Below are 20,983 nucleotides of genomic sequence, written 5' to 3'. Positions count from 1 at the left end.
GAGAATAAGGCTGGGAAGGTAGGTTGAAGGTAGATTTTAAAGGACCTTATACTAAAGAGTTCATTATTTTAAAAGATTGTGGGAGAAGTTTGCATTCTATCATGTAATTAATGGGAAGACTGTAGACTTCTATTATTAGGAAAGTCATCTGCTCAAGCATGATGATTCATTTGAAAAAGAAAATATAGATAGCAGCAAGGTTTATGACTTACAAAAAATAAGAACAAAAACGGAGAAACCTTTGAGGAGGTTGTACTAATCTAATTGAGAAATCATGAAGGCAATATTGTAACCGTCCAGTGAACAAATAATTTACTATAGTTGCTAGTAAAAATAGCTTTTTGTAATTATTTTCTATTATTTTCCTTAGGTTTGAAGTCCTGAGTTTTCTCATGTTGTGCTATAATTCTGCCATTGTGTATATGCCAGCCTCATCATACCAGTCTCTTTGTCAGATGGGCTCCAGGTGATTGTTAAATTTCATATTCAGTTAATTGACAGATATTTACTGACCATATTCTTTATGCTAGACACTATTCTAATTTTGTGATATACAACTTATACATAGCCTAGATAAAATTTAAAGTTGCATGATAGAGCATAATTTAAGTAATAATTTTGTGTCATAGAATTTGAATTTTGAGTTCATTTTTTGCTAGAGGAAACAAACCCCTACCCATAGTTAAATGATGTATGTTTCTGTTGATGTATGACAAATTACCATGGATTTAGTGACTAAACATCACACATTTATATCATTATTTATACCATTATTTCTGTAGGCTAGAAATCTAGATCTGGCTGGGTCCTCTCCTTATGGTCTTTCAGGGCTACAGTTAAGATGTCCCATGCAGATGTAAGATGTAGTCTCATCCAAGTCTCAACTTTTTGTTGTCAGACTAATGTTCCTGTGGGTGTAGGACTATGAGTTTCAACTTTCTTTTTTCCCTAGTTCTTTTTGTAAACGTTGGTATATATTATATAAAATAATGGGCTTCATCATTTTCACATACACACACAATATATATACTTCGATCATATTCATCCATGCTTCAGTTTCTTATTGGCTGTCTGGTGGAGTCTGTCTTCAGGTTTTTTATTTTATTTTATGTTATTTTGCGGGGGCGGGGGGACTGGTCTTGGAGTTTAAATTCAGGGCATGAACAAAACCTCAGCAATAGCTGAGTTTTTTTGCTCAAGCTAGCACTCTAGATAGATAATTCTATCTATCTAGCACTTTTGGCTTTTTTTGGTGCTTAATTGTAGATAAGAGTCTCACTTTCTTGCCCAGCCTGGCTTTGAGCAACAGTCCTCAGATCTCAGCCTCTTGAGTAGCTAGCATTACAGGCATGAGCCACCAGCGCTTAGCCAATCCTCAGTTCTATGGCACCTGGTACCTACATGTGCCTTCCAACATAGGTAGCTTATAACATGGCAGCTTGCTTAGAATTCATCCCCTTTGCCTTATTCATTTGGTTAGAAGTAAGTCATAGGTCCAACCCTCAGGACCCTACAGGGGATGACACATGGAACATACATACTAGAAAGGAGGGATCATAGGGATTGTGACCCTCCAGAATTGTACTTGATATGCTGTTGTGTTAGCGGGAGGAAAGTTCAGTCCTCGCTATAATAAAAATTATTAGTTTTCCTAATAATGTTAGCAGTGTTAGAAGTTTAATAAAATTATGTTTTTGTTTTTTAAGCTATTCAGATAAGCTTTTTAAGTGACTATTTTGGTTCATTGAAAGAAATCTGCCATCTCTCTTATTGGCAGTATTATTATGGTATTGATAGAGTTTCTTAATAACAAAAGTGGTGGCAGAGTTTTTACAAGCTTGATTGAATATTCCTTGGGGAATTTTGAAAAACTTGATATCTCTTAGGTCCATTTTTAAGTTGAAATTAAAAATTTTCCTCCTATTTTAGTTAGTTGCAAATGACAGAATTTCTTGCAAATGATAGAATTTCCAGTGGTTGAATATTAATGAATTTTAAAAATTGAAGCTGGGTGCCAGTGGCTCATGCCTATAATCCTACCTACATAGGAGGCTGATATCACAGAATTTTAGTTTGAAGCTAGTCTGGGAAGACAAGTCTAAGACTTTAACCAGAGTCTCCATTTAAGTAGCAACAGTCTGGAAGTGGAACTGTGGCTCAAATGGTAGAGCATCAGTCTTGAGCAAAAAAGATAAGTGGGGGCTGGGAAGGTGGCTTAGTGGTAGAGTGCTTGCCTTGCATGCATGAGCTCTGGGTTCGATTCCTCGGCACCACATAAGCAGAAAAGGCCAGATCATAGGAGACACCCCAAAGGAGTGTCCCAACTTGGAAGAAATGTAGAGAGGGAGTCTGGTTGTTGTTGTGAGGGAGGTTGGGTTGAGCTGGTTCAAGTGGCGGGGGGGGGGGGGGGGGGGGGCTAAAGGGAGGAAGGGTGGTGTACTCATTGTCAAGAGTGTAAATGGGCCAAATTTGGTTACACATCTGAATGAGCCTGCTAAGAACACATCCCAAAGGGGGGGAGTGGGAGGGGATGTGTGAGGAGGGGTTCAAGTGGTAGAGCACTAGCCTTGAGCAGAAGAGCTTATGGACAGTGCCCAGACCCAGACCTCACGACCGACTAGAAAAAAAAAAAAAAAGATAAGGGGAAGCTCAAGGCTCTGAGTTCAAGCTCTAATACCGACACAGAAAAATAAAATAAAAATTGGATTATCTTGTGTATATAATGCAAATGCCACAACAATTTGATAAATACTATTATCCATTGAGGAATGAATAAGCAAGACTGCTCTTTAAAGTCTAATATTATCTTACACTATTTTTTCTTTCTTTTTGTTGGTCATGAGTCTTGAACTTAGGGCCTGGGCACTGACCCTGAGATTTTTGGCTTAAGGCTAGTACTCTACCACTTGAGCCATAGCTCCACTATTCCACTATTTTGTGTGTGTGTGTGTGTGTGTGTGTGTGTGTGTGTGTGTGTGTGTGTGTGTGTGTGTGTGTGTGTGTGTGTGTGTTGGGGTGTTTTTTGGGAGGGCGGCATTTTTACTTTCCTGCCTAGACTGGCTTTTTGAACCACAATCTTTTTTTTTTTTTTTTTTTTTGTCAGTTGTGGGGCCTGAACTCTGGGCCTGGGTACTGTCCCTGAGCTCTTCAGCTCAAGGCTAGCGCTCTACCACTTGAGCCACAGCGCCACTTCCAATTTTTTCTTCTTAATGTGGTGCTGAGGAATCGAACCCAGGGCCTCATGCATGCAAGGCAAGCACTCCACCACTGAGCTACCTTCCCAGCCCTAAACCACAATCTTAAGATCTCAGCCTTATAGCTGTATAGCTAGGATTGTAGGTGTGAGCCCCAGGACCTGGCTTTTTTTTTTTTTTTTTGAAACAGTCTTACTATGTCTCAAAACTTAAATTTTTGGGAAGCATCTCATTTCACAGTTCTTTCTCTCCTCTGGTATTTCCGACAGAAGTGGCAGCTTCTGTTTGGCATAATGGCTCCTTTAGAGCTCTTGTGAAGCTTAAGATCCCCAAAAAGGGGACCAAAAAATTTATCTGTCATCAAGGAGGCTGGTAACTGACAGAAACCAGAGGTTTACTGCTTGCTTGCTTGTTTGTTATGTGTCAGTCCTGGGGCTTGAATTCAGGGCCTGGGCACTGTCTGAGATTTTGAATTCAAGGCTAGTGATCTACCACTTCGGTAACAGCTCTACTTCCAGCTTTTTGGTACTTTAATTTCCTGCCCAGGCTGGCTCTGAATTGTGATCCTTAGATCTCAGGCCTTCTGAGTAGCTAGGCTTACAGACAAGTGTGAGCTCCAGGTTAACAGTCTTTGAACAGTCTCTTCAGAAGGCTAGATCTTAGTTATGGGAGCAATAGGAATACAAAGAACATGCTGCCTAGTAACTTTTGGAAGACTGTGGACTATAGCATATGGAACTGCTATATGCAACAAACCTTGCTGGCTGAGATTATACACAGTGTATTCATTATGGTAGGAGCAGCCCAAGTAGCCAATCCAATGCTACGCTTTACAACCAAGAATATTAATAGACAGCTCATATGTGTGTTTTATTTCACTTACATAAAATTATAAAACTGTCAAATAATTAAAATAATAATAGTCGACATACAACAGTATTTTAAAATCTAGTAATTTAGTAATTCACTCTTCTGACTTGAACAAAAGATATGTATTGTGTGTAGAAAGATGTTTGTGAAAGAGAAAGAAACTTAGATATCTGAGAAAAATTGTTTCTTTTATTGATATAATCCACTAGAGTGTATACTTTATGAATGGGGCACAGATATTTTTTGAATCTTTGACTTGTTCATAAATGTATTTGAGATTCAGAACAGTGACTATTAATAGGTACTTGAAAACTGAATAATGGAGCAATTTATGTAAGCAAAAACCTATATTGAATGAACCAGAAAGTTACACATACTATTATATTTTCCTAGGGTTTGTGTGAGTGGGTTTCCACGGCAACATGAAAAACCCTGGAAGGAACTCTGTGGTCGAATAGTAGTGGATCCTGAATTTATGGTGCAACTTCTCACTGGGGTTTATTATGCCATGTAAGTTCGTGGAATCCGAAATTGTATGACTTTCCTAATGTTTGAAAGTTTTTCTGTTTTTTCTCTTTCTGCCTTATGGACACAATACAAAATCTTTTGTTCCATAGTAAGCATGTTACTTTGTTTTCCTGATACTATTTCCTATCAATATTTTTATTTTTTATTTATTTAATTTTGTTGGTCATGGGGCTTGAACTCTTGGCCTGGGTGCAGTCCCTCAGCAATTCAGCTCAAGGCTAGCACTCTACCACTTGAGCCAGCAACACTTCTGGCTTTTTCTGTTTATGTGGTACTGAGGAATCGAACCCAGGGCCTCCTGTGTTCAAGGCAAGCACTCTACCACTGAGCCACCTTCCCAGCCCCTATCTGTATTTTTAAAATAGGCAACATATAACTCATCATTAACTGGAATCATCTTAGAAGTTTTCAGGTTTTCCATACTGAAAACTATGTACCTCTGGGTTCATAATCCAAGTTTTCATGAATACATTAAATAGATTACTCTAAATATCAACACTTGGTATGCAATAATTTTTTTTTTTTTTTTGCCAGTCCTGGGGCTTGAACTTGGGGCCTGGATGTTGTCCCTGAGTAGCTTTTGCTCAAGGCTAGCACTCTACCACCTGAGCCACAGCACCATTTCTGGCTTTTTCGAAACAAAAATTTTTATGAAGAAGCATCTATATCTACTTTAAACATAGTATTTAAAATTATCTATAATTTCTTTTTGCAACCCAAACTGAGGCCATTTAGGAAGAAAATGATTTCAAAAATAGGGCTGGGAAGGTAGCTCAGTGGTAGAGTGCTTGCCTTGCATGCATGAGGCCCTGGGTTCGATTCCTCAGCACCACATAAGCAAAAAAAAAAAAAGCCAGAAGTGGCACTGTGGCTCAAGTGGTAGAGTGCTAGCCTTGAGCCTAAGAGCTGAGGGACAGCACCCAGGCCCAGAGTTCAGGCCCCATGACTGGACCCCAAAAAAAAAATATATATATATATAAATATGAGCCAGGCACTGGTGGCTCACACCTATAATCCCTAGCTACTCAGGAGGCTGAGATCTGAGGATCTCAGTTCAAAGCCAGCCCAGGCAGGAAAGTCCATGAGACTCTTATCTCCAATAAACCACTAGAAAACCGGAAATGGCGTTGTGGCTCAAGCGGTAGAGCGCTAGCCTTGAGCTGAACAGCACAAGTACAGCGCCCAAGCCCAGAGTTCAAGCCCCATGACTGACAAAAAAAAAAAAAAGATATGAAAAATCTCAACCAAAATAGTAGGATTTGGAACAATTTTTTTAAGTTGTTTTGAACATTAAAGATATTTACTGGGACATAGGAGAGTTCTATGTGTAGTCTTTTGAGGAACCTCCATACTGCTTTCCAGAGTGGTTGAACAAGTTTACACTCCAACAATGCAGTAGGGTTCCCTTTTGGCCACATCCCCTCCAGCATCTGTTGTTATTAGATTTTTTAATTATAGCCGTTCTAACTGGGGTGAGGTAGAATCTCAATGTTGTTTTGATTTGCCTTTCTTTTATGGCTAGAGAAGTTGAGCATTTCTTCATGTATCTATTGGCCATTCTTATTTCCTCTTCAGAAAAATCTGTTTAAGTCTTTAGCCCACTTATTAATGGGGCGCTTGTTTCTTTGGGGATTTGTTGTTGGAGGATTTAATTTTTTGAGTTCTAAGTATATTTTAGAATGAGGCCCTAGTCCATTGTATAACTAGTGAAGATCTTCTCGGTGGGCCTTCTACTGATCTTGCTAGTTATGACCTTTGCCATGCTGAAGCTCTGCAGTTTCATACAATCCCATTTGTTCAACCTTTCTTTGATTTGTTGTGTTTCTGAGTCTTTATTAAGAAAATTTCATCCTGGGGCTGGGAAGGTGGCTCAGTGGTAGAGTGCTTGCCTTGCAAGCATGAGGCCCTGGGTTCGATTCCTCAGCATCAAATAAGCAAAAAGAAAAAAGCTGGAAGTGGTGCTGTGGCTCAAGTGGTAGAGTGCTAGCCTTGAGCTGAAGAGCTGAGGGACAGCACTCAAGCCCAGAGTTCAGGCTCCACAACCGGACCCCCCAAAAAAAAATAATGAAAAAAAAAAAAAAAGAAAATTTCATCCTGTGCCAATGAGTCGTAGAGTTTCTCCTATTCCTTCCTGTAATGTTTTCATGAAGTCTGCTTTTATTTTGAGGTCTTTGATCCATTTGGAGTTGATTCTGGTGCAGGGTGATATATAAGGATCTAGCTTTAGTTTTTCTACAGGTGTTTAACCAATTTTGCCAGTAGCATTTACTGAAGAGGCTGTCTTTCTTCCATTCTACACCTAGAGCTCCCCTATGACCCAGCAATCCCACTTTTGAGCATTTACCCAGACAATCACAAACAAGGCCATACAAAAGCTGACAGCACAACTATGTTTATCACAGCATTATTCACCATAGCGAAGATATGGAACCAACCCAGATGCCCCTCAGTAGATGAATGGATCAAGAAAATGGTGTGTGTGTGTGTGTGTGTGTGTGTGTGTGTGTGTGTGTGTGTGTGTGTGTGTGTGTGTGTGTGTGTGTGTGTGTGTGTGTGTGTGTGTGTGTGTGTGTGTGGTGGAATTCTATGTCTCCATCAGAATGAAACTGCTCCATTTGTTAGGAAATGGAAAGATTTGGAAAAAATTATATTAAGTAAGACAGGCCCAAAGAAACATAGGTCCTATGGTTTCCCTAATTGGCAATAACTAGTATATGTCTAGGACAAGCAGAAAACATCAAAAGCAATGCACATATGACCATATAAGATGATGCTAAGCAAAATGAACCCCAGGATAGGGATAAAAGAGGTTTTGTCTTTGTTGCTGTTGTTTTTAAATGTACTTATAATGCACTATGTGATTTTTTTTTTGTTTGTTTCTCTTGTATGTTCTTCCCTCATGGTATAACCCCTGTTTTCACTGTATGTGATTCTGGTGCCCTGCATCTTGTATATACATTTTTCTAATTTGGGAAGAGGAAGGGAAATAACAAAAAGCTGAAATAAGGATACAGGTTGACCCCTTTTAACAACGAGATTTACAAGACACTATGTTGAAAATGAACTTTACAACTTTGGGATGGGGAAGGAGGAGTTGGGGAGGTGGGGAGGAATTGGGGAGGTGGGGAGGGAAAGGATGGTAGGGGAAAAACAAAGGAGTGTGTAACAATGCTCTATAGGAAATGTACTCATTATCTTACTCAAGTAACTGTAACCCCTCTACAGTATTCTTACAATAAAAAGTATATATATATATATATATATATTTTAAGATATTTATTGTTCTGGGAAGGTGGCTCAGTGGTAGAGTGCTTGCCTTGCATGCATGAGTCCCTGGGTTCAATTCTTAGCACCACATATGCAGAAAAAGCCGGAAGTGGTACTGTGGCTCAAGTGGTAGAATGCTAGTCTTGAGCTGAAGAGCTGAGGGACAGCACCCAAGCCCAGAGTTCAGGTCCCACAACTGACAAAAAGGAAAGAAAGAAACAAAGATATTTAGTAGCCAGTTGCTTCTAATCCTAACCACACAGGAGTCTGAGATCTAAGGATCTCAGTTCAAAGCCAGCCCAGGCAAGAAAGTCCATGAGTCTCTTATCTCCAGTTAACCACCTCCAAATCAGATGTGGCACTCAACATGTTAGAGTACTGGCCTTAAGTGAAAAAACTCAGCGACAGCACCCAAGTCCTGGGTTCAAGCCCCATGGTGGGGGGGGGGGGGGCGGGGAGGAGTGGCTGGCGGAGGGGGGTTGGGAATGTTTACTAAAAAACACATGATCTGCTTTTCTACAGGTATAATGGACAATGGGACCTTGGCCAAGAAGTACTTGATGACATAATTTATAGAGCGCAACTAGAACTCTTTTCTCAACCACTATTGGCAAGTTATTTTATTTGCTGTGTGTGTGTGTGTGTGTGTGTGTGTGTGTGTTTCTGTGTTCTTATGGGTGTGTGTTTCTGTGTTCTTATGGGGGCTTGAATTCAGGGCCTCACATTCTCACTTGGCTTTTTAACTCAAGGCTGATGGTTGAGCCACACCTCCACTTCTGTTTTTTTGCTGGTTATTGTCTTAAATTTGTATGCTTGGACTGGCTTTGAACTGCAGTTTTCAGATCTCAACTTCCTGAGTAGTTATGAGTATATTCATGAGCAACTGGTGACTGGCTTCTTTCTTTTTTTTTTTCTTTTGCCAGTCCTGGGGCTTGAACTCAGGGCCTGGGCACTGTTCTTGAACTTTGTTTGCTCAAGGCTAGCACTCTACCACTTGAGCCACATCACCACTTCTGGCCTTTTCTGTGTATGTGGAACTGAGGAGTTGAACCAGGGCTTCATGCATGCGTGCTAGGCAAACACTCTACTACTAAGCCACATTCCCAGCCAACCCATTTTTTTTCTTTCATAAAGATCAGAAGTTTAGCCAGGCTCTGATGAATCATGCTTGTAATCCTAGCTACTCAGGAGGCTAAGAGCTGAGGATCACCATCCATAGCCAGTTGGAACAGAAAAGTTTGTGAGACTCTTGCCTCTTTGAGCTGAGGCTCAAAGTGGTAGACCACTAGCTTTGAGCAAAAAGAGCTCAGGGACAGCATTCAGCCTCTTAAGTTCAAGTCCCATGACCAACAAAAAAAGAAAGAACCAATAGAGGTTTATTTTTCTAGAGGCTTGCTTATTCTTCATGAAGTATATCTGTGCCTAAAAGTGGCACTAGTATATTTCATACAGAATAAAAGTAAAGTTCAAGTAAACTAAAGAATTAATGTTTTGGGGTTATTTTTCGCTTTTGTTTTTTGGGGGGCTTTTTTTTGTTTTTGGTTGTAGGGCTTGAACTCAGGGCCTGGGCGCTGTCCTTGAGCTCTTTCATTCACGGCAAGTGCTCTACCACTTTGAGCTACAGTTCCACTTCCAGTTTTCTGATGGGTAATTAAAGTCTCATGAACTTTCCTGTCTGTTCTGGGATTGAACCACGATCCTCAGATCTCAGACTTCTGAATAGTTAGGATCAAAGGCATAAGCCACCAATACTTGGTTTAAACCATTCATTTTTAAAGCCAATAACTTTATTCTGTATTAAAGGTTCATATTACTCTATAAATAATTAAATGTCACAAATATAAATTTAATTGATTAATTAAAAGACAAATGTAAACATCTAGTAGGGGTATAAGAAACACATTGTTTGTCTTATGATCTTAACTTTGACTGTCTTATACATAGCAATTTTGTAGTGGTTGCTTGTTTTCTTTGATTCTGTATTCTATGTCTAGAATATGTATCTCAGAAAACTGATTTAAATTCAAAAGAGATACATTAGTCTTTCAAGTGCTAGAATTATAGGTATGCCTCACCATGCCTGACTGATTATTATTTCTGTCCAGTTTTATGATATAATTTATTTAAAAATACAGATTATATACTTTCTACTCCAGTACTTTTATAAAAACATTTTATTTATATTATTTAATATTTTAAGCTTAATATAAGCTTGTTGAAGTAGTATTTGAAATATAATTTGACATTTCAATTCCTGCTTTTCTTATTCTAATTTTACCTTAAGGGTTACATTAAGACAAATAGAAGGTATAGAAAGTAAGATAAAAGTTACATTATCATAGGGAGTGGCACTGTGGCTCAAGTGGTAGAGTGTTAGCCTTGAGCAATAAGAAGCTCAGGGACAACACCCAGGCCCAGAGTTCAAGCACCAGGACTGGCAAAAAAAACAAAACAAATCAACAACAACAAACCCAAAACACATTTAACATCATAAAAATATCTATTTTTTCCTCTATAATTTAAGTATAAGTGATTGTTTCATGGCAATATAGATGAAGAGATTAGTAATCTCTTGTCCTAGAATATTCCTTTATTGTTGGTGATCTCTGAGGTACACAGTAAATAATCAATACCCTTCTCACTATTCAAATCTAGAGCCACATGGTAAGCAAAACAGTTGGCAGATGGACATGTAGGCATAATTTATATTACTGATAAGGCTAAAGTCAAACACTTTACTTCTTACCTACCCATGGAAATCCCATTGCAGAAAAGGGCTGAGTATGCATCTCAGAGGTGCATTTATCTAGGCGATTACATTCCAAATGTACTTGTCCAAATGAAAGATGAGAGAAAATAATCCTCTCATTCAAGATCTTTGCTACATTAATACTATCCATTCAAACTACCAGTTCAAATGGCAGTTGATTACCAACCAGCCTTCTTGATCTTCTAGGGAGCAGAAAGTAGTGGAATGCAATGTCAGAAATATTTAAGAAAAATTTCTTCTCATAGAAGCAGATAGTGCAGAAAAAATTGATCATTGGGGCTTGGAAGGTGGCTCAGTATTAGAGTACTTGCCTTGCATGCTTGAGGCTCTGGGTTCGATTCCACAGCACCACATAAGCAGAAAAAGCTGGAAGTGGCACTGTGGCTCAAGTGGTAGAGCGCTCGCCTTGAGCTGAAGAGCTGAGGAACAGCACCCAGGCCCAGAGTTCAAGCCCCATGACCGGAAAAAAAAAATTGATCATCACTAGAGGTTAAATTTCCTATGTTCTTTACCATCTGAAGATGTAAAAACTTATTCTGACTTTTATCAGCTTGCAAATGTTAAGTACTTTCACTTTGGGAATTTTTTTTCTCTTTGAAAGACAACTTCAAGGGATCAGTGGGGTATATTTTAAAAATAAATTCTTATTTCAAAAACCCGTCCTTTTATAAGATAATTCAGACTATGTGAAATACAAACAATTTTTTTGTACCAGTGCTAGGGCTTGAACTGACTGCCTAGGTGTTATCTCTTAGCTTTTTCACTCAAGGCTAGTGCTCTACCCCTCTAACCACAGTTCCATTTCTGGCTTTTTATGGTGATTAATTGGAGATAAGAGTTTTACAGACTTTTCTGCCTGGACTGGCTTCAAATTGTGATCCTCAGATCTCAGCCTCCTTAGTGGATAGGATTTCAAGTGTGAGCCAGTGGTACCTGGCTAAGATATAAACATTCCTGACACATTTGCACTTTTATAATACAAGTTTTAAGTAGATACTTAAAAATTATGGAAACATGATTTATATAATAAGCAAAAACTGTATGTTGGCTGTAAATTTGTATAGACTTATATTGTAATTTTAGGTTGCCAATGCCATGAAAAACTCATTACCATTTGATGCTCCTGATTCTTCACAAGAAGGCCAGAAAGTACTTAAAGTGGAAGTCACTCCAACAGTGCCGAGGATTTCTCGGACTGCAATTACAACTGCTTCCATCCGTCGTCATAGATGGAGGAGAGAAGGTGAGTACAAAATTCCAATAGTCTGCTTATGATCCAAGTAAACTTATCATTGTTTGTCCTGATAATATTAAAGCATTGAATCATAGTATTTTGTGTAATTGAAGTAAAATGTTTTAGTTTTTAAATAGAATTTAAAATGTGCTTATATAATTTTAAAGTAAATATACTTTATAAAGTAGAAAGGCGTTAAAGACTGCTGTATGAATGTTAGAACAGAAAATAAGACCAGGTTAATTTTTGTTAATCTTTGTCACTTTAAACCTGTTAAATGGGGAGTTGGGGGAAAGGTGCATGTATGAGCATTGTGGGAGAAAACTATACAACTGGCCAAACTAACAGTACAATACAAGATATCCAAAAAAGAGTTGACTCTTGTTTTTGTATTTTTATCTTTAGTTTTCCTTTTTTGTAAGTGCTGAGCACAGCACTATTTCATAGACATTTGGTACTTGAACAGCCAACCTGTCTTGCCTAAGAGGTTTTCATTGCCATTTTAATGATCCCTATAGTTTTGTCCTATTCATTTGCAAACCTCACATTGTTCATCTGCTGCCTTATGTGTGTGCGTGCTGTGCACACACATGCAACTATATAAATATTACTTGTGTTAATATCATATCCATATATACATTTTCTTATCTGCCTGGGTCGAAATGCTCCGAAAAGAATAGAGCAGCACAAAAGCACTAAAATTTTATATGTTGAATCCCAGATGGCTTTGACTTCTCAAACGAGGCTGACTCGAGTATTCCTGGCTCCCCGATCCAACACGGCTCCACTGACCTAGGGACCAAACGTGTGCAAGAGGGGGAGGTGCTGGTGCGCAGGACCCCTGAGCATGGCTCGCCGGAGCCCAACTCGGCAGCAGCCACAACAGAGGGTAGGACAGAGATGAGGAGGCAGAAGTCAGTGAGGCAGTTACTGGAGAAGGATCCTGGCTCTCTATCCCCAAGCAGAATTTCTTTCCATTCTAGTGTGTCTTTCTATTACCCCAGGGCATATTAGCTACTCCTTGCAAAGCACCCCTCCTCCCCATATGCCTAGCACCAGGTTAAGTACAGTCTGTAGTTGCCATTTGTGCTGGCCTGGAATCTGCATCCCTGTGTAATCAAAGAACAGCTTGGCATGGCTACTAACAAATCAGGGTCCTGTATTAAAAGGTCTGCAAATGCTTGGAATTTTTTCATTACTGAGCATGTTTATTTTAAAATTAGGAAAGAAAAAAATGCACCCAATGAACATAATCCTTATTAGTCTATTTTAATGTATTTATATGACAATTCTTTTAAGATCTGTGAAGAAAGTTTTAAAACACTAGTGTACTAGAAAATTGAAGTGGAGCTGGTCTTTTATATATACATACATTCAGCTAATTAGAATTTCTTTCTTTACGAAGTATATTGGTTTGATTAGCTTTTTATAATCTGTGGCTTAAGTTGCCTAGGTCCAACGGATGCTGACATCTTTATTCTATGAATGTGTTATCATGGTACACAGTGCATTTTATAATTTATTGTGAATAATGGTTACATTATGTAGCTCACAAATAAAATTGAAATGTATTATTTAGAGGTAGGTATCTTAAAATGAGAATCCCAACCCTTCCACCTCTGGTACTGTCTGTAAAAGAACACATCTTTCTGACAGGAAAGTATTTACCTGCTGTTTTGCATGCAATACCACAGGAATTAGCTTTGTGAAAGAGGGAACTAGAGCTAAATAGTAATGTATCCCACTGTGGAACCTGCCACTGTTGAAGTTTCATACTAATTCATGAAATAAAAGTAACTTTAAAGGTGTGTATTACACTTTTTAATGTATTTTAAAGACCAAATGTACTTAAAACATTTAGCTTCCACCTTAAAGAAGTCTCTTTCTCTTTGGTGCATTAGAACTTTGAGCATGCTCAGTAAGAATCTAAGTTTACCCTCTGTTCTTTGCCCATTTGTCCAAATCAGCCTTATTTCATCTAACAGTGTTGCATGTGCACGACCAATAATCCAGAGAAGTTGGTGTTGTTTTTGGGATCCTTTTTTATATGGCTATGGAAGCTGCAGCCTTCTTGGCCTTCGCTTTTTATATTTTTGTATCTCCTTATGTTATCCCTAAAGGTTAGTTTCATCTTGTCTAAACGTATAAGAAAAGAGACTAGAGTATATGAAGAACCCAGAGTTAACCTCCATTGAATAATGACCTATTTCTCAATATTCTATGTGACTAAGTGAACTATTTAATTCTAGATAGTGTGTTATTTATCTGAAGCATTGCTTCCAATTCTTCAGAAGTTGTACATTTTGAGCAAGAAAACAAAATAGTAACTTCTTTTTAATATCTTACTATATCCTATTAAATATTAAAATAACCTATTTTAGTAAGCTGTTAAGGGTATGTAGCCATAAGGAAAGAAGAGTGTTTGGGGTTTCTAAAAGAATATTTCACCTTTTAATCTAGGATCTAAAGATTAGTATTAGTAGCAGCTAAATTTAGAGGAAAGTTAGCTTTGAAAAGTACACTGAGAATCATGTTCAGTTGTCTCTTTTTTTGGATCATAAATGATATTAAGCAATTAGGAAGAAAACTGCAAACAAAAACTGGGTGCAGGTGACTCACATCTGTAATCCTAGCTACTCAGGAAGCTGAGATTTGAGGATCACAGTACAAAACCAGCCCTGGGCAGGAAAGTCTGTGAAACTCTTATTTCCAATTAACTACCAGAAAACTGGAAGTGGAGCTGTGGCTCAAGTGGTAGAGCACTAGCCTTGAGCAAAAGAGTCCATAGACAGAGCCTAGGCCTTGAGTTCACCCCCATGACTGACAAAAAAAAAAACCAACAAAACTACAAACAAAAAATGTTATGAGACAATTGCCTTTGTTATTCTTTGAGATTTTTTTTTAAACAGAAGGAAGGAAATTACTAGAACCTATGAATAGTTTTGGTAATTATGTAGTTTGCTGCAAATTTTGAATGAAAGAAAATTTCCTTTTTAAGAGAAAACATGTTTTGTATTATGGTTTTAGTTTTATAATTAAAATTATGTTTATTATATTTGAAAATTAGAGACTGTTATCTCTGTCACCTGTCGCTAAACTGAAGGCAGTGACTATGATTGGAATATAGTCAATGTTTTATTAGACTGGAATAGTCATCCCCATTATATAAAATTTTTACCAGTACATTCTCTTGCATGGTGGCTTTGCTGTTATCATCATCCCTTTGATGGCCATTTTGCTTAAGTATCTGATCTGCATGTAGCAAGATTCAGAGCTAGCACTAAGTCTCTCAGTCTCTTTTCCTAATTAAATAAGCCCAATGTTAAATTTCTGCCTCCTCCCAGTTTGGCATTACTGATACTACTTCTGAACCAATAACAATTCTTGGGCATTTTGGAGTACTTTATATTAATTGTAAATAAATTATTAAATAATAATATATGAAGCCGGGCGCTGGTGGCTCACGCCTATCATCCTAGCTACTCAGGAGGCTGAGATCTGAGGATCACGGTTCAAAGCCAGCCCGGGCAGGAAAGTCCACGAGACTCTTATCTCCAATAAAAACCACTAGAAAACTGGAAGTGGCACTGTGGCTCTAGCGGTAGAGTGCTGACCTTGAGCTGAAGAGCACAGGGACAGCCACACGACCAAAAAAAAAAAAAAAAAAAATATATATATATATATGTATATATATATATATATATGAATATACTTAAAATTTTTATTTTGAGTTATACTTCTTTTGAAGGGGTTGAGAGAAGTAGTGTCAGCTGTTATTATTTTATTAAATGCATTTTTACATGGCTTTGCATGATGATTAAACCTTATTAAACTGCTGGATATATATATGTGTGTGTGTGTGTGTGTGTGTGTATATATATATATATATATATATATATATATATATATAAAAAGCAGGATATCTTTTGCTTTAAGGATATACTATTCTTTTCTAGAATGAAAGAAATGTGAGAAAATATTCCTAAGAAAATATTTTTCTAGGTACTATGTTAAATAAAAGATTGTGTTTAAATATTTTATAAACATTTTGCTTAGATAACTGTATTTCAAAGTAATATTATTATATTGTTTTCTAACATTATACCTTAATTATAATGTTGATGTCTCTTTTACAGAATCTCGTTTTCTTGCAGTATGGGAAAAACATTTAATAATGTATCAAATCAAGACCACTTTTTGGAAGAAAAAAAATTATTTTTTAAGAGAATGTTTAATCATACTTTCAGTAAAAATTAGGCTGTGTGAAAATCACAAGTTTAAAGTATCATATGCTTCTCTTCCCAGAAAACATCAGTATAATAATTTTTTTACTAACTGAAGTTTCTGTATAGCTATTATAGAATTTTATAAATATGATAATGATACATCTGAATGCTAAGAATCTAAAATATTATAGAATACCTAATACAGACATTAAAAGTCCTTAAAAATCCAGTAGTTCTCTATTACTGTACCTTGATAATATTTTCTTTATATTGATCAAGAAAATATGGAAAACAGTACATAGAATTGTCCATAAGATAAATAGTGCCGGGTGCTGGTGGCTCACGCCTGTAATCCTAGCTACTCAGGAGGCTGAGATCTGAGGATCATGGTTCCAAGCTAGCCTGGGCAGGAAAGTCTGTGAAACTCTTATCTCCAATAAACCACTAGAAAACCAGAAGTGGTGCTGTAGTCAAGTGGTAGAGTGCTTGCCTTGAGCTGAAGAGCTGAGGGACAGCGCTCAGGCCCAGAGTGCAAGCCCCACAACCAAAAAAAAAAAAAAAAAGATAAATAGTATTGTAAAATTCCTGGAAGCATGTCTTTTTATTTTGAGTGATAAAATTTATGTATTCCATATTAAAAGTGTTTAAAACATGTAGAAGTAGATAGCTGTTAAATAAATGTAAGATTTTTATTATAGTTAATAAAAGAGTTTGATGAATAGGCCACATAATTTTTTTATATAATTCTAGAAATTTGAAACTAGAAAAGAATCTCTTTTGCACAGTCTACTATATGATGGATTACAGAAGATAAGAAGGAAAGTTGCTCATTTTTGAATGGGTCAAATGGTAAATTGTGTTATCTGCCTAAATATTCATAGTATGCCAGGTATTGTTAAGATAGTTAAAAAAACTGGACTTAAACAATTAAAACTAAACACAATGAATAATAGAACATAGGAACTAGGGTTCTGTATAGAAGTATATTTTCCTAAATACAATGAGTAACAGAATATAGGATACTAGGATTTTATATAGAAGTTTATTTTCCTAAACTAGTTAGAAAAAGGATAGTAAGACCATTATTGGTCAATAGCAGACATTTGAGCAATTAGGTCATTTTTGTTGATTCACAACTGCTTTTTTACTTAATTGACCTATTGCTTAACCTGTCTGGTTTGTGTTTTAGGTGCTGATGGTGTAAATGGAGATGAATCTGTAAACCTGAATGATGCAGATGAAGGATTTTCATCAGGGGCTTCCCTTAGCAGCCAGCCAATTGGGACCAAACAATCCTCTTCTCAGAGGGGAAGCTTAAGGAAAGTAGCAGCTGGGCGTTCAGCCAAAGATAAAGAAACAGCATCTACCCTCAAATCCAATGAGAGTCCTCGAGATTCAGTAGTTCACAAGCAGTATATACAGCAACCAGCTGATCTTACTTTAGATTCAGTTGAGCTAACACCGATGAAGAAACACCTGAGCCTCCCTGCTGGCCAGGTGGTGCCAAAAACCAATAGCTTAAGTCTAATACGGACAGCCAGTGCTTCCTCAAGTAAATCATTTGACTATGTAAATGGCAGTCAAGCAAGTACCAGCATCGGAGTTGGCACTGAGGGGGTTACTAATCTAGCAACTAACAATGCTAATCGATATTCAACTATCAGTCTCCAGGAAGACCGGCTAGGTCAAGCTGGTGAAGGTAAAGAGCTCCTCAGTCCAGGAGCTCCCTTAACCAAGCAGTCTCGATCCCCAAGTTTCAATATGCAGCTAATATCCCAGGTGTAGTTTTGATGTCCTCTCTCTTCTTTCTGCATAACCTTTAAAACTGAACATTTCATTGTGCAAGAAGACACTTCATCCCATATTGTGAAAATAATATTGGTCATCGTAATCAAATTTGATTTAGTTTAGGTATCTTCATACTGTATTTTGTATGGAAAAAGCAATAAGGTTTTCTTTTCCCTCTTCCTATATCTTCTCTTTACCTATTCTTTGTAAATGTGTTTGTGAAACAGTATAAAACGTTTGCCTTTTCCATGCCTTCCTTTCTCCTTGGGTGATGTGCAATCCATTGCAGGCTGATCGGTCCCATTTCAACACTGTGAGACTGAGGATATGTCAGAGGAAATGGTGTATATGATCCCTATGGAATGATTCTTTGGCTTTCATTTAAAAACAAAACGGGTTTGTTCACATAATCAATAAGAACTATGAAGACGGTTGGATCATACTTTTTCTCTCTTAACCAGGAGTGCCTCAGAGATTCTGCTATGACTTTGGACTTCTCTGAGTCTGTGCAGTCATGTTCTTGAGAAGCATGAGGAAAGGAGGTAGACTGTTGCACTTTTTCATTAAAATGAGGCTAGCTCTTTTTTTCTTCTGTTTTGTTAATCCTGAGGATGTAAATGTTCAATTAGTGAGGCATTTAAATCAATTTGTGATCACCTCCATTGGAGGGTGGGACTCTTTAAGTTGATTGTGTAATTGATAATGCACTTTCTCAATGGCTCTCTGGTCATTATTAACTTGTCTTCCCTCTTCCCACAAGGACTTAGGTCATTTCTGTCTTTCAAGTTTGAAGAACAAATCAGAGAATCCAAGGGGCATGTTATATTTTCCAGGAATGATTGACACTTGGTGCTGGGGTTTTATGGGGGGAGGGGTAGTTTTGTTTAGCCTATGTGGGATTGTGTGTGAGAGGATGTTTTGATTTTTTTTTCCTTTGTGAGCTGATGATGACTGAACTGTAGTACTGTACGTCTTCAGGTAAAGAGAGGGCTTTCTCAGTCCACTTTCTGTGATGTTAGACTATTGGAGAAACCCTTTCAGCTGCTTTCTAGATGTACCTAAATTCAGTCAGATATTTTGGATTAAGACATCTAAAGTCCTGACAGATCATATATTCTCCAAGGAAATACATCAGGGACAGATAATTGGCTGGAAACATTGATGCTTCAATGTGACACATTTTTATAGAACATTTCTATCAGGGGGTACTGACTTGATTTCTCTTTTAAGGACCACACTGCCTTTGTGTTTAATGTAATGCAATTTGTGTATCTTCTAGTCAAATATCTGCAAAGTTTCTCATTTTTATAAAACTTTGGAATCATGCCAGTAAGCTAGATGTTGAATGTATGTAAGTAGCATTTGGTAACTGCTAAGAAGTTATAAAAGTATATTATTGGTTTAAGAATTTTTTCTGATTTGGTTATAACCTCTTCTGGGTCTCAGGCACTAATGTTTGAAAAAGAAGGGAATATATTGGGTTTTTGAAAATCAGTATTGTAACTTAAACTTCTGTAAATTATCTTTCCACAACATTCATGAGTTATACCTGTCTTTGTACTTTCAGACATTTTTACTTCATTATTGTGCAAGAAAGAATACACTGAGTTTATAGAAAGTATTCTCCTAATTAACAAAGTTTAAAATTTTATCTCTACCAATTAAAACTACAGTAGATTTTGATAACCAGAAGATGCTTCTTATTTTTTTCACACCTAAAATTTTCTTCTTCCCTCTTTTTTTAATTATTAAGAGCATTTTTTTAAAAGAAGACCTTATCTTAAGCATTCTTCACAAGAAGAATGATTGAATTTAATGGTCTGTAACATTTTTCAGCTCTTAAGAATATAGAAAACTAGAACCTGAGCTAGTATTTACTTTGCCAAAGTCCAAGGTAAAGCTAAAAGTTGCCAGGTGATTTTAGTGATTTGTGTGTGTGTGTGTGTGTGTTTGCGCGCACATGCCATGTGTATCAATTATCACAAAGGCATATTTTAGATGTCTCCATTTAACTAGGGATGTCAAGTAAATGAGTTTTTGAAAATACAATCAGAATATATGAGGTAAATGTTTATAACATACTAAAAAGGACAAAGTTTCAAGTATGTAATGAAAGTAACATAGTTCTTTCAGTGAGTGAAACCTCCACTGTAGCTGGAGGTCATTCACTTTATGGTAGAAATAGCTGTCTATATAGGAGCTAATGGGCTGTTTTAAGTTCACCAGGTTGTACATACACTGGCATCTGAATCAAGCATGATTTTAAAGCACAAAGAAAATAACCAAAAGTTACAATAATAAATATAATGAAAATTACTTTGGCTAGTAATCTAATGCTGTACCTGAAAAATTAGCTTAAAAATTTTCATCTTAGGATTTCATTTATTTGTATGTATATGTATAGATTTTGTATGTATATATACATACCCATTAATATTTTATAATCCTGTAACTTTTGTTTTCATTCTTTTAGGTATTGTGACAGGTCCCAATGAAGAAATATTTCACATAGTTTAGGCTTTGCCTTCAAGGTTTTAGAACAGATTTCCTGTACAAGATACAGTTAAAATGAAATGAATTAGTTTAGCAAACTATCAAGTTTAAAAAATTATATCCTTTTTGTAGGAAGTTTTATTTCAGGTATACAACAGTTATTACAAATATATGCAAGCAGTTTTTAGACTTTATCCTTTAAGAACACCTTGTTTTTATATTTCTTTTATTTAAAAAAAAAGTCCACTCATCTATGGAAAGTAATGTAGGGAGAGAAAATATTTATTTTCTATAATAAAACAATTTGGTGCCATCTATTCCAGAGTGGATTAAAGCACTATCTGAAAGTTTGAGAACTCTTCTTATGACATTAATTTTAAAACATGACTAGAAAGCAAACTAAAATGTAAAATGAAAATTTAACTTAGTAAGATTTTTAAATATGAAGATATTTCATGTCGGGTGCCAGGGGGGTCATGCCTGTAATCTGAACCATTCAAGAGGTGGAGATCCAAAGGATTATGGTTCAAAGCCAGCCCAGGGAAAAGAGTCAGTGAACCTCCATATTCAAAATAACTAGAGAAAAGCAGGGCTGAAGGCATGGCTCAAGTGG

At 37.0% G+C, this 20,983-nt stretch overlaps 1 protein-coding gene across 5 annotated transcripts in view; it reads left to right on the top strand.

Moving 5' to 3' along the window:
- Fam126b (family with sequence similarity 126 member B) overlaps window positions 1-20,601 on the top strand; it is a 53,793-nt gene extending 33,192 nt beyond the window's left edge. For 4 of the 5 annotated variants that reach the window (XM_042666968.1, XM_042666970.1, XM_042666971.1 and 1 more), the window contains 6 exons: window positions 371-466; window positions 4,458-4,574; window positions 8,382-8,469; window positions 11,713-11,872; window positions 12,585-12,752; window positions 17,279-20,601. In XM_042666968.1, coding sequence (XP_042522902.1) covers window positions 371-466; window positions 4,458-4,574; window positions 8,382-8,469; window positions 11,713-11,872; window positions 12,585-12,752; window positions 17,279-17,874 — 1,225 coding nt within the window. In that variant the 3' untranslated portion in view covers window positions 17,875-20,601. The remainder of the gene's footprint in view (window positions 1-370; window positions 467-4,457; window positions 4,575-8,381; window positions 8,470-11,712; window positions 11,873-12,584; window positions 12,753-17,278) is intronic. The other variant, XM_042666972.1, reaches the window with a different exon arrangement.
- The last annotated feature ends 382 nt before the right edge of the window (window positions 20,602-20,983 follow it).

The sequence above is a fragment of the Dipodomys spectabilis genome, unplaced genomic scaffold (assembly GCF_019054845.1).
Source record: "Dipodomys spectabilis isolate Male_0828 unplaced genomic scaffold, ASM1905484v1 ptg000373l, whole genome shotgun sequence".
NCBI classification, from domain to species: domain Eukaryota; kingdom Metazoa; phylum Chordata; class Mammalia; order Rodentia; family Heteromyidae; genus Dipodomys; species Dipodomys spectabilis.
Note: the sequence above shows the minus strand (reverse complement) of the source record. Positions and strands in the feature narration are given on the sequence as shown.